The sequence below is a fragment of the Drosophila virilis genome, chromosome 4 (assembly GCF_030788295.1).
Source record: "Drosophila virilis strain 15010-1051.87 chromosome 4, Dvir_AGI_RSII-ME, whole genome shotgun sequence".
NCBI classification, from domain to species: domain Eukaryota; kingdom Metazoa; phylum Arthropoda; class Insecta; order Diptera; family Drosophilidae; genus Drosophila; species Drosophila virilis.
The window spans coordinates 1365747-1378071 of record NC_091546.1 but is presented as its reverse complement, the minus strand read 5'-3'; the positions used below and the strand labels follow the sequence as shown (position 1 = coordinate 1378071).

At 44.9% G+C, this 12325-nt stretch overlaps 5 protein-coding genes across 10 annotated transcripts in view; 2 read left to right on the top strand and 3 right to left on the bottom strand.

Annotated features, from left to right (window-relative positions):
- LOC26530471 (uncharacterized) overlaps positions 1–1072 on the bottom strand; it is a 47619-nt gene extending 46547 nt beyond the window's left edge. For 4 of the 5 annotated variants that reach the window (XR_004304796.2, XR_011416674.1, XR_011416675.1 and 1 more), the window contains exons 1-2: positions 860–1035; positions 97–804 (exon numbers count right to left, since the gene is read on the bottom strand). Coding sequence is in view for 1 of the 5 variants with exons in the window: in XM_002059156.4 (XP_002059192.2) it covers positions 97–804; positions 860–923 (772 nt within the window). In the remaining 4 variants the exon portion in view is untranslated. Of the gene's footprint in view, positions 1–96; positions 805–859 lie in introns of all 5 variants that reach the window. The other variant, XM_002059156.4, reaches the window with a different exon arrangement.
- Positions 1073–1097: 25 nt separating this feature from the next.
- Positions 1098–2964, top strand: Nuf2. The gene is made up of 3 exons (XM_002059155.4): positions 1098–1469; positions 1533–1926; positions 1997–2964. Exons 1-3 carry the CDS (start codon positions 1166–1168, stop codon positions 2496–2498), a joined length of 1200 nt encoding a protein of 399 aa, XP_002059191.1. The 5' UTR covers positions 1098–1165; the 3' UTR covers positions 2499–2964.
- Positions 2493–2976, bottom strand: Sem1 (Suppressor of exocyst mutations 1). Its single transcript, XM_002059154.4, has 2 exons — positions 2767–2976; positions 2493–2705 (listed from the first exon to the last, which is right to left on the bottom strand). Exons 1-2 carry the CDS (start codon positions 2876–2878, stop codon positions 2578–2580), a joined length of 240 nt encoding a protein of 79 aa, XP_002059190.1. The 5' UTR covers positions 2879–2976; the 3' UTR covers positions 2493–2577.
- Positions 2977–4525: 1549 nt separating this feature from the next.
- Mnn1 (menin 1) lies at positions 4526–11630 on the bottom strand. 2 transcript variants are annotated; one of them, XM_002059153.4, is made up of 4 exons: positions 11493–11630; positions 8458–9914; positions 6381–7669; positions 4526–6004 (listed from the first exon to the last, which is right to left on the bottom strand). In XM_002059153.4, exons 2-4 carry the CDS (start codon positions 8693–8695, stop codon positions 5300–5302), a joined length of 2232 nt encoding a protein of 743 aa, XP_002059189.1. In that variant the 5' UTR covers positions 8696–9914; positions 11493–11630; the 3' UTR covers positions 4526–5299. The 2 variants fall into 2 exon arrangements, with proteins under 2 accessions (XP_002059189.1, XP_070065236.1); XM_070209135.1 differs by lacking the exons at positions 8458–9914; positions 11493–11630 and adding an exon at positions 7962–7986.
- Positions 9911–11452, top strand: LOC6635642 (WD repeat domain-containing protein 83). The gene is made up of 4 exons (XM_002059152.4): positions 9911–10269; positions 10329–10520; positions 10580–11110; positions 11173–11452. Exons 1-4 carry the CDS (start codon positions 10191–10193, stop codon positions 11295–11297), a joined length of 927 nt encoding a protein of 308 aa, XP_002059188.1. The 5' UTR covers positions 9911–10190; the 3' UTR covers positions 11298–11452.
- Positions 11631–12325: the final 695 nt, after the last annotated feature.

The following is a 12325-nucleotide window of genomic DNA, read 5'->3' as shown; positions in this document are numbered from 1 at the left end:
TTCATCAGCAGCAGCAGCAAACATTATGCAAACATGCATACACACAAATGTACATACATTATACATACATATAAACGAAATAAATATTGTACTCACAGCGATACAGCCAGAACTCGTACTCATCGTTCATTGTGGCCAACTCGTTGGCCGCCATCAAAGTGCGATCGCCTAGCACGGTGCGTATCTGGGTGGTCCAGTAGACGGCAATGCTTTCCAGGCTCTTGAAAAGCGGCCTGTCACAGACGATTTGATCGCCGCCAATCTGATGCAGCACAAATGGCACATAGAGGGCCGTTATGCCGCCAATCTTGGAGTTCATGGCGAACAGAAAGGCCAACAGATTGTCGAGGCTGGCGCAGAAGCGGGCGCGCACCGTCTGGTTCCAATCTTTGTAGTTGCGAAAGATGGGCGCATAAAAGCGCTCGAGCAGCCGCATCCAACAGCCATCGACATCGCTGTGTATGGTGCCAAAGTGAATCTCGTCGTGGAAGCCATCGACAGTGAATATCTCGTTGGGCTCGCCGCGAAAAAAATAGCTTATGTCATCCACTGGCTGGGTGGGAAAACCCAGATAAGCGGTGAGTGTATTCTCGGCATAGAAAATGGTCAGCAGGGGTTCATTGACCTCGAGCAGCCAACGGCGTATATTATCCAGCGATTCCTCATGCCAATCCTGTTGATTCAGCGAGTAGAGCGTGGTCATGCGCTGTATAGCCTCAAGTAATTGATTGAGATCCTCATCCGTATATGTTGGACGCGGCGTTGGCGGACGAATCTCCTCCGGCTGTACCTCCACCTTGTGCTCTGTGCGGGATAATCGAAGTGAATACTAGCGTAAAGTTTTAATGTTAATAAATACCCTCATCATCGGATAAATCCGAGTCGGTTAGCCGTTCGTCTTCCACAGCGCTGGAGGATGTCATTTTGCACTTTTCACTTTAAAATAAAACAACGCCTGGTTCACATGGTAACTGCACTTTTAAAATCCGTTAGTTCGGCAGCTGACGCTCACACGTGTTTTTCAACACTTAAAAGTATTGCGGGAAACGCCTATCGATATATCGATTAAATATTGTTTGGTTATCGAAGCCAGAGTCAATTCAAAGCGTCAAACTGACGCGTTTGCAGAACACTTTTGCAGCGATAAATAAAATACAAACAAATTATGAATAATAATAACGAAGCCTTGGAGCTGATCTGCGCGACGGCCAATTCGCTATTTCCCGAATTGAATGTGCGCCTCAACGAGGTATCGCACCCCACCGAAGCATTTCTCACCAAGGTCCTGATACACTATTTGCGTTCGTTTGGATTTCGAATGGAGCCGCCGTATAATATCGAGAACGAGGCCAAGGATACGTCCAGAGAGAAGCGCCAGTTCCTGAGCAAGCTATGCCGGCAAGTGGAGCGCATTGTGCAAATCTCGTTTCCCGGCAAAATGTTCACCTACATGGACATAATCGAGCCGAGTATGCGTTAAAAGCTTGAATAGAAATTAAAACAATAAATAATTGCACCTTTAACAATTGCAGCTGCCAAGAAGACATCGAGTACCCTGGACGTGCTCTTCAATTACAGATGCTTCTACAAAATGCACAAAAAGGAGGTCCTCTCCCCCGTTGTCGAGCAGCACAAGGAGCGGCAGTTCCTAATCGCAGCTATCACGTCCAAGCGCAACGAACTGGAGCAGAGCAAACAAAGAGCTGCCCAGATCAAAGTGGACATAGGCAAGGCGCAGGCCAGCATAGCCAGGCTGCACGAGCAGCTGCCCAAGGCGGAGGCGGAGCTGCACGATCAGTCCCGAATCCTAAGACAGAAGCAAGCCGAATTTGCTCAGCAGGAGGAGCAGTTGGCGGAAATAACCAACCAAGTGCAGCAGTTCAAGCAGCTGCTGGTCCAGGACAGCGAAGTGGCCGATGTGGAAGCGTAAGTCGGCTTATAAGCAACAGGAACCAGGTGTCATTTGCCATTCTGATCCTCTTATTCCATTCAACAGGCAGAACGCACAGATAGTTGCCCGTATCAAGAGCTGCAAGGAGGAAATGGCCAAGCAGGAGGAGCTCTACAAGGAGCGACGCGTTGAGATTGAAACAAATCAGCTGCTGAACGACGAAATCGAGAAGACCATGCAGATACTTCCGCCCGAGGTGCTCGATGAGTACAAGGAACAGCTCAAGCTCAAGGAACGCATGGAAAAGAAGCATGGTGCTGTGTTGTCCAAGCATCAGGGCTTCCTGGCCGTCAGAGAGAAACAGAAACAACAAGTCGAGCTGTGTGAGAAGGAGCTGAAAGCGCTCAAGCTGCAATACGAGCAGGATGCACTCGGGCCAAAGCAGAAGCTCGCCGAACAGGAAGCGGAAATTAACCAGCAAACAGAGAGCGTGGAGAAGCTGGAGCTGGACAAGATCAGGTTGCAGAATCACATCGATGAGGAGCAGCGTACGGCAGAGCACATCAAACTGGTTTTCACTAAACTTGTTGGCGAACGCACGTTGTAGACTTAATATATCCATTGTTTATTTCTAAAGTTTAAACTGTTAACGCTCATTGTGTGGTTAGGTACGAACGCGGGCCGAATCATGTATCCATTTTTTTGCTCTCCAAATGAGCCTTCAGCTGCTGGCTGAAGTCGTCCTCGACGTTGTCGTCGTCCCAGTTGTCCTCCCACACGTTGGGCTCCTCCACATCGTCTGCAACGCGAAAATCTGCAACGCAAAAAGCCTGTAAAATGACATTTTGAGCGAAAAAATAAAACAAATTTGTCACCTTCCGCGGGAAACTCTTCGAACTCGTCATCCTCCTCGAGCAGACCAAGGTCTTCGCTTTTCTGATTCGACTCCTCCTTATCTTTATCCTTCTCTTTGTCGGGCGCAGACATTTTTCGAATGTTTGTGTGTGACTTAAAGCTGAATTTTAATTGTTAAACAATTTTCTTCACTCTGACAATTTGACGCTCTGCCGAAATGATGCCGAGTCATTTGTCTAGAGATTTCCATACAATACGATATATCGATACATTAGTGTTGAGCAACATTGGCAATCGTTCTGTTTACCGGCACTACATGCACAGCGCTGCCAGATTGTCAGATCGGATTGCGCGCGCTCTTTGGCTGCTATTTGAATTATTTATATATTTTTTATTTAACATTTTGACTTGTGGCTATTTGTATTTCAAGCTAATAGGGTTATTGAGCAGTTGAAATGTACGTAACGTTAACATTTATAATAAATAGTTTGCGGTATGCTTTTGATTTATTGCATTTTGTTTTGTTGCATAGGCTATTTTTTCATTTAGTTGGATTTTCGCTTGCCAAAACTGTTGCTTTTCTTGTTTTTGTTTGTTTGTTTTTTTTTTTTTGGTTTTCAGCTTATTTTATAAATTTTGTATGCCAAAATATATCTACATATGTATTAATATAGATTTATTTCTGTTTAAATATGCTACTTTTTATAAAGGAATAAAACACCATACATTTGAATATTGTTTATACCATTTTGAACTTATTGTTCGATTTGTGTTTGTTTTTTGCTTTGTTTGTGGATTTAAATTTTTAAATGGGCTTCAACGCTCTTCTTCTTCCGCTTCCTTCTGTTTCTGCTCTATACATTATTCATCACAGACGCACAACGCACAAATAAAAATGCAATTATTATCATCATTTAACAATTTGTTTTTTTAAGCTCCATTTTGCTTGAAAACTTCTCACGCTGACCTCTTTAGAAAATGTCATGTCCTACGACCGCGCATAACTGATTACAGGATATTTCAAATAACATATATAATTATTTTTGTGCTTTTTTCTTTTAATACTAATAAGTGGCTGCTTTTCGAAAGTTTTCAAAAAATAATATAGTATATAACTTTTGCTTGCATAGCTGGTGCTGCTAATTTGATCAAGTATTTAAAAAGTGCATGCCGCGTCCCTCGTCCCTTAAGTTGCACGGCCCTCGTGTGTGTATGTGTGTGTTAGTTAGTGGTTAAGTTGATAAATATATATATATATATATATATATATATATATATATATATATATATATATGTGTGTGTGTGTGTGTATGATTAAATACGAATCTAGTACATATAGTAGTTGAAAGCTTTCTAGAAAAAACAGTTTATCACATATAGAGAGGAAGTGTTAAATATGTTTTCTGTTGCGTTCAAAAATGTTCTATGTTGCGGTCGTGTTTTGATTTTAGATTGGTTTTGGGTTGAATAAAACTATTACAAACATGCATGTATACAATCTGTAAATTAAATTAAATAGCTTAGCCTCATAAAATGCATCATACATTCATACGTTATTTCCATTACATATACATATTTCCATTGTTTGTTGTTGTTGTTCTTATTTTTGTTTTTTTTTTTTGTTTTTTTCAAGAAGAGCACCAATAAAATTACGATTGAGCTTAAGCAAAAACAAGGTTTTTCTCGGGAGTACGGCAAACAAGTTGCATTAATAAATAGGCGAAAAAAAAATCAATTATTTTAACAGGTTTCACAATACGTTATACGTTCTAGCACAAAGGGCGAGTGGAGGACTCGCTGCATTCGTTTGCTCTCACCTTCAATCGCTACTTTTTGGAGCTTGACTCGCCAGGTGCGAACCTTTATAAATAGTTGAGAGCTATGTGTGTTTGTTTGTTTGTTTGTGTGTGTGTGTCTCTTTTTAAAACGCTAAGCGTTCTCTAACGGTTTTGTTTCGCGCTTACAAACTACATAAATACACATCGAACATCGAAAATATTGATAGTGCATATATATATGCATAATAATAAAGGATTAATATTATCGCATGTGTCAATCGAATGCCAACACACACACAGTTAAAAGTCGCTGACAAGCCACAACGAGTAAACAATTCGCAACAATTACAGCGAGTGTTTTACTCGTTGCTGGTTTAAAGCACATTTGATAATCTATGCTTTGAGCCATAACGAGTAAACAACTCGCACTTAAGAAAAGCACTCGCTGACAACAATTATAGCGTGTGTTTAACTCGTTGCTGGCATAAAGCTTTGTTGACAATATATGCTTTAAGCCATAACGACTAAACAACTCGCCGTCAACAGCAGCGAGTGTTTTACTCGTTGCTGGCTTAAAGCAGACTTTACAATATATGCCTTAGGCCACAACGAGCAAACAACTCGCAGTGAAGATGAGCACTCGCCGACAACAATTACAGCGCGTCTTACTCGTTGCCGGTTTGAAGCAAACTCTACAATATACGATATACATACACATAAATATATAATAATTACAAACAACAAATTACGACAGGTTCCTTCAATAGGTTGATTTTTACTCGCGTCTGGTACGCTTCGGCCGCGACGGTGCAATCGAATCCGTCGACGCGGCACTCGTCGCATTGCCAGCACCAGCCCCGCCTCCTACAGCGCCGCCCTCTGTCGAGGCAATCGCTGTGATGGTAGCGGATATAGTCGCCGGCTGTCGACTGTCGGCGCCGCCGCCGCGCACTTTGCGCGATGCCACCGACTGGGCGGTCACCTGCAGCGAGATGGCGTGTGTGTTGAGCTTCTCGGCGAGCAGCAGATCCTTCAGGCCCTTCATTTTCTGACTGTACAGCGTGATCACCGGACGTTTCAGCATTATTTCAAAGGGATCGTAATCATCGACAGCGGCCGGCTTGCTGCTCGCCAGCTCCAGCTGGCTGCTTTCCTCCAATTTAGCTTCTTTGTGCTGCGACTGCGACGGCGACTGCATCTGCGCCTCGGTGGACGGCGAATGCGTCAAGTTGCTGCCGCTGCCGCCGCCGTTGCTTGTTGTTGTAGCCTCCTTGTCAGCCTCCTTGCTGCTGCTTGTTTTAATGTTGTTGTTGTTGTTGTGCGACAGATCGCTGGACGTTGTTTGCTCTGCAGCCGCTTGTTGCTTTTGGTCAGCGAATGGCTGACCGCCGCCCTGCAGCAAAAAATCTGGATTCAGTATCTTCTCGCCACAGGCGGCCGTCAAATCTGCGAGAGTTGTCGGCAGCTCCGATTTGGATTTCTGTGAATATGAATCAATGTTTGAGTGAGCTGTTCAGACATATTCATATATTTATGCTCCAAATGTGTAACGCATAGAAGAAGACCCCATATAGTGTGTATTGTATTTTTCGTGCCGTCCGTCTGTCTGTTTCTATGGGAACTATTTGCAAAATTATAAACTCTTTATATGCCTGATATATGGAAGGGAATATACATATATCTGACAGATGCTTCCTTCTGCCTGTTACATACGTACGCCACAAAAACATTATCCCCCTCTTTAGCCATATACAAAGGGTATCAACATCCATTGAATATTTACAATACATGCATCTTAAAGGCCAGCTACCCTCGTCACATTCACTTAATAATAGATCCGAGCAAATGCGTCTTACCTCATCCTTTTTGGCCAGCGTGTTGTTGTTGTTGTTATTGTTGCCCTCCAAATGCAGCGTTGCCTCAGCAGCTGCAGCTGCAGTTGTTGCTGCTGCTGCTGCAGCAGCTGCCTTTTTAGCCTCCAAAGCGGCGGCCTGTTCGGCCTCCAGATCCTCGGGCAGTTTGATGACCACCTGGGAGCGTATATCGTAGTCGAACTTGGTAATGTTAGTGACGAGCGGCTTGGCCCAGCCGATGTGGAGAATGGGCGTCAGGCTGTCCTCCTCCCACTGACAGATGCCGTCGTAGAAGCGCAACAGATTGGCAAAGACCTCCGCGTCGCGGAGAATGCTGCGCGCCGAGTGGCCGGAGCTTTCCGTTTTCATGACATAGGGTATTAGCTCATTGGCAATGTCCAGCAGCTCCTTGTAGATCTCCTCGTCGTCGCGGCACTGATACGTGTACAGCCTGATGACATCGGCCGCATTAGCCCAGGCGGCGAACGCCTCGCGATACTTGAGCAGGCGATTGTAGTAGTTGCCCTGAAAGATGTGCGGATAGACGTGATGGTTGTGGTAATAGTTGCGCGCGGAATCGATGGCCTCGCGGAACAGCTGCTCGCAGCTGATGCTGCGATGCGTGCGATGGATCTCCTCCAGCTCGCCGAGCAGGCCCAGCGCCATCGGATAGCGCTTCAGATGGCCCAGATCGTACAGTAGCCAGAGCAGCTGCTGCTGCAGCTCGGCGACTTCGACGCAATCGCTGTTCGCGCTCAGGGAGATGTTGAGGGCGACACAGATGGCGGCCACCTCCATGCCGCGCTCACAGACAACGGCCAGGCCGCCCAGATAGAGCCAGGAGCCGGATTCGATGCCGGCGCTAATGTCCTGGCCGCGCTTATCCTCGCTGCCCTTGCCGTGCCAGGTCACCTCGATGCTCTCCACATGCTTCTGCCCGAACACCACCCAGGCGTGATCCTCGGATATGGCCAGCCGGACATCGCGATAGCCGAGCAGCTGACAGCCGGCGGTGGTGGCCAGCGCAACGCCAAAGCAGTCCAGCTTGTTGCCCGACAAGTAGCTGTAGAGGTTCTGCAGATGCGCCCGATCCTTGTAGCTGCTCCTTATCAGCGAGTTCCATATCACATCGGACACCTTCTTGATGATCTCACGCGTTGCCTGGCGATGCGGCTTCGGCTTCTCCACCACCGACAAGATCGTCTGGAATTTCTTGTACAGCCCGGCGATCAGCTCGTGCGTGACCACCGGAAAGGGCACGCTGTTGCCCATGATGACGTCACTGCCGCCACCTAATTTCGCAATGTGAATCGAAAAAAAAGCGTTTAAATTAAACAATCAAAAAAAAAGAGAGAGAAACGCCTGTTCCGCATTTCAGATTCGCCCATGTTTTGCTTAACCGCAAATCGAATTGAAATTTATTTTAATTTCTACTCTAAAAAGTATGCTAAAACATTTTAGAATCATTTTTCAATCTTCCGAATACAGTGAAAACTCCTTTGGCTGAACAAATTAATTATTGCCCATCCACCTTGACCTAAATAAAAATATAGAATATTTTTTAAACTTATTTTGAAAAAATACCTGCTAACATCTGTAAATATGTAGAATATAAAAACAGGAGCCGTTCAAACGAGCTTTCACTGTATCTGTATAAATATTTCTAATTATAAATTTCTCCTAATTTCACAAACTTTAGCTCAAATCCAAAAAACTTGTAATGCTAATTAAAAATACAAAAACTTTGAAATACAGAAAGAAATTAAATTCTATTTTTTTTTTTTGACATTTACTAACACTGAATAAAACACCGTTTCTGAGCACTTTTCTTTTGGATTGAAAATGTAGAATAAAATTTTGATCATGTTTTATGAATGGAATATATGAAGATTAAATCTAAAAAAAACTTTCAAATATTAGCAACCCATTTTTTTACACTCTTTCAACGATGCAATTTTAAATAAAAACAAATTAATTATAAAAAAATTTAAAGCCTAAAAAAAAAATAGGCACCAATTTTCGGAATTGTTATGAACGCGATGTAGAGAGTGGGGAGGGGAGGGGAGATGACAACACTCACCTAGAGCCGCTTGGGCTGCCTGCGCCGCTTGGGCCGCCTCGCCCGTGGTCAGCGACAGCTCAATGTAGCCGACGACAATCGAGAGAAGCGTCAGGTCCGGCTCAATGGGGCTGGTGAGGGCGCGCCGAAAGAGATTGACCACATCCGAAGTGGACTTGAGGGGAAAGAGGCTCGCATCGATGATGCCATTGAGGGCCATGCAGGGGCTGGCGCTGGCGCTGCGAGTGACCGTTGACATGGCTGCAAAGGATTTCTATCGTACTCTGCTGCTGCTCGTTTCTACTGCTGCTGCTTCTTCTTGCTGCTGCGCTGCGCTGCTGCTGCTGCTGTTGCTGTTGCTTAGCACTGGCCGCAGGCGCTGTTGCATGCACACTGGACTTGCATTTCCACTTGGTAGCAGTAGCAGTACAGCCAGACACTTTGTTGCTGCAACATTTGAGGGGCGCTGCGCGGGTGTTTCGCGGGGAATGTTTGTTTGTATGCGTCTCTGTGTGTGTGTGTGTGTTTGTGTGTGTGCAATGGACGCCAACAAGTTGACAAACAACTTTTTTACTTTCCACCTTGTTTGTGCGCACTTTGTTTGCCCTTTTTTCGGACTTATTTTTTTCTTCTTCTTGTTTTGCTTTGTCGCGCTTCTATGTGCGGCTCTCTAGTATGCGTGTGTGTGTGTGTGTGTGTGTGCACTTATTCTTGAGCAGGATTTTTATGCAATCTGCTGCGCTCTCCGTGGCGCTGCATTTTTTTACAGCAATTTGTCTTTTCGTTAGCTTTTTATTGCTGTATGTGTATGTGTGTGTGTGCGTGTGTGTGTATGCGTGCGTCGTGTCGTTCAATTGCACTGACACTTCGTTAATTTTGTCGTGCAGTTGGTTTCTGCTCTTCTTGCTGTTGCTGTTGTTGTTGTTGTTTTTGCCGTTAAATATCCTGTCGTCGCTTCGCACTCGTTTGCACACGTCAGCAGCAACGGTAAAGGCAGCGGCAGCGACAGCGGCCGCAGCAGCGCTTCGGTTTTGGCAGGTGCGTAGCAGCAACGGCCGCAGCAGCAGCAGCAGCTGAAATTGCGTAGCGTTGCCTTATTGCGTAGCATCCAAAATAGCGCGCCTCGCCTCCCCCCGCCAATACACGTGCTTGCTGCGTATGCCAAGGAATTTGCGTCGTTTCTTTAACTTTGATTTAATTGAGGTAAGAACAATATATTTTTTGCACGAATTTAACACAGTTTTAGTTAATACTTTTAACATTTATTTGAATTGTTTGTTGCGGAAAAAACCCGTGAGTTGCGTAGACTGTTTTGTTGTTGCCGCTGCTTTATTATTGTTGGCATTCTGCTTTGGCCACTGCGACGCGTTTTGCCATTTTTAGGCGTCATTTTATTTGACCTGTGCGCATTTGCTAGCACTGTTTCAGCGTTGCCACCAGCTTTGACTAGAACTGCGCAAAGGCGAGCGTGAACGTGACTGCGAATAACAATTGCTAATCTCACTTTTAAATGTCAAACACTGCTCATATATTTAAATTAATGCTACTATTTTATAATTTCGCAAGCTCCGTTTATGAATGTGATACTATTTATTTATCGATAAGTCAGGCATTCTGTGCTGGTGATGTGTCGTGCTCGTGTCGTGATACGATCATCGCTCAATTACGATCATCGATTGCAACTAGTAACTTTTGCAATCGATACTCGCCGAATGCTCATCTCTAAGTTTTGTGCATTTAGTTAATATAAACAAATGCCGGCTTTTCTCGACTTTAACTGCAGCAAAACCATCGACTGCAAACAGGGAGCTGTGCGTGCGGTGCGTTACAATGGTAAGCCTTAAAAAGGTTCGCCTTTCCCTTAACATATTTAGTTGTACTCTCGTTTTTAGTGGATGGCAGTTATTGCATGAGCTGTGGCTCGGACAAAAAGATAAAACTCTGGAATCCAGCCTCGGGCCTGCTGCTGAAGACCTATGGCGGGCATGCGGACGAGGTTACCGATGCGGCCGGCAGCTGTGACAGCAGCTACATTGTCTCCGCCAGCCTGGACAAGAGCATCATCTACTGGGATGTCTCCACAGGTGCGCTAAAGCGGAATATTAACTCCTGGCATATATGAAATACATCTACTCCTGCATAGGTACGCCTGTGCGGCGTCTGCGCAGCCATGCCGGCGGCGTGCGTTGCGTGTGCTTTAACGAGGACTCCTCCATAGCGATATCCGGAGGACGTGACAACGCAGTCATGTGCTGGGACATACGCACTCGCCGCCTGGATCCCGTGCAGGTGATGAAGGAGGCACGCGACTGCATCACCGCGGTGCTCACCAACGAGCACAAGATCTTTGCCGCCTCGCTGGACGGCTGTGTGCGCCACTACGACATACGCGTCGGCGAGCTGACCTGCGACAAGATTGGCCAGCCGATCACCTATCTGGCGCAGACGCGCGACGAGCAGTGCCTCCTGGCTGGCTGCCAGGACAGTGCGCTGCGCCTGCTCGACTGCGAGTCCGGCGGGCTGCTGTCCGAGTACAAGGGCCACCAGGCCGACGACTATCACATCGAGTGCGGCATTCTGTCCAACGATGCGCACATTGTCGCCGGCTCCTGTGCCGGCGACGCCTACGTCTGGGATCTGCTCGAAGCGAAGGTCCTGCAGCGCATTCGCATAAGTAACCCGAATTTGATAGACACTCATAAGTGCCCCTTACTTAAATTATATATTCGCTTCCAGGTGACAATGGCGGTGTGGTGCATTCCCTGGCCACGCATCCCAAGCGGCAGGAGCTACTTTTTGCCCGACGCAGGGACATGTATGTCTTCTCAACGGACGTGCAAATTGAGGAGGAGCAGCTCTAGCACCATAAATAGCCCAACTCTATAGTTCATTTAGCCTAAGTTCATATTTGTACAGAGCTTGTGATAATTCCTATATATATATCTTAAGTACATAAGACCTACGTATTGTACACTTATATATACATATTTATATTAAAGTGCGTAAGTGAGGTCAATCGCTTTTATTTGTAATTAATATATCTTCAATGAACTCACCTGTTTAGCACCCGAACAGCTCCAAAGCTTCTATTTCAATCCCTTTCCTGATCTGCTCTTCTATTTTCCAACACTCAATCCGATCCTCGGCTATTTCCATTTCTTTGTTTGGTCAATTTCGAGGAGGCAACTTTGATCACTTTGTAAATATTCTTAGAGAGTGTCGCAATTTGTAATCTCTATTAAATTTTCACTTTAGTTAACTTATGTGATATACATACATACATACGCACTTACATATATACGTGCATACATACATAAATATATGCATACATACGCACACACGTACATACATGCATGCAATACATACATGCATGCAATACATACATACATGCAATACATACATACATGCAATACATACATGCATGCAATACATACATGCATGCAATACATACATGCATGCAATACATACATGCATGCAATACATACATGCATGCAATACATACATGCATGCAATACATACATGCATGCAATACATACATGCATGCAATACATACATGCATGCAATACATACATGCATGCAATACATACATGCATGCAATACATACATATACACATATTACACATACATAGATACGTACAGCATATGTGCACACATACATATAAAAGTAAATACATACCAACCGAAAGAAAAAAATACCAAAAAAACACTTCACACTAAGCTAAACATGAAAAACTCCAGAGCCTACTTGAATTCTTGAGAATCGAGGAGGAGAGCGTTAGGCAAAAAAAGTCTCATTTAAATTTGCCGCGCAGAAAAAAAAACATGCATGCATACATATATGCATAAGAGCAAGCATACTAACACACACACACATACACATACTTGTATA

Excerpts from the sequence above, each read along its gene's own strand:
- Nuf2 (XM_002059155.4), top strand. The coding sequence starts at position 1,166 with ATGAATAATAATAACGAAGCCTTGGAGCTGATCTGCGCGACGGCCAAT. Across the intron at positions 1,470-1,532 it reads CATGGACATAATCGAGCCGA|CTGCCAAGAAGACATCGAGT; the intron begins GTATGCGTTAAA and ends TAACAATTGCAG. Across the intron at positions 1,927-1,996 it reads GAAGTGGCCGATGTGGAAGC|GCAGAACGCACAGATAGTTG; the intron begins GTAAGTCGGCTT and ends TCCATTCAACAG.
- Sem1 (XM_002059154.4), bottom strand. The coding sequence starts at position 2,878 with ATGTCTGCGCCCGACAAAGAGAAGGATAAAGATAAGGAGGAGTCGAAT. Across the intron at positions 2,706-2,766 it reads CGAAGAGTTTCCCGCGGAAG|ATTTTCGCGTTGCAGACGAT; the intron begins GTGACAAATTTG and ends TTTGCGTTGCAG.
- Mnn1 (XM_002059153.4), bottom strand. The coding sequence starts at position 8,695 with ATGTCAACGGTCACTCGCAGCGCCAGCGCCAGCCCCTGCATGGCCCTC. Across the intron at positions 7,670-8,457 it reads GGCAGCCCAAGCGGCTCTAG|GTGGCGGCAGTGACGTCATC; the intron begins GTGAGTGTTGTC and ends TTGCGAAATTAG. Across the intron at positions 6,005-6,380 it reads CGCTGGCCAAAAAGGATGAG|AAATCCAAATCGGAGCTGCC; the intron begins GTAAGACGCATT and ends TCATATTCACAG.
- LOC6635642 (XM_002059152.4), top strand. The coding sequence starts at position 10,191 with ATGCCGGCTTTTCTCGACTTTAACTGCAGCAAAACCATCGACTGCAAA. Across the intron at positions 10,270-10,328 it reads GCGTGCGGTGCGTTACAATG|TGGATGGCAGTTATTGCATG; the intron begins GTAAGCCTTAAA and ends TCTCGTTTTTAG. Across the intron at positions 11,111-11,172 it reads CCTGCAGCGCATTCGCATAA|GTGACAATGGCGGTGTGGTG; the intron begins GTAACCCGAATT and ends ATTCGCTTCCAG.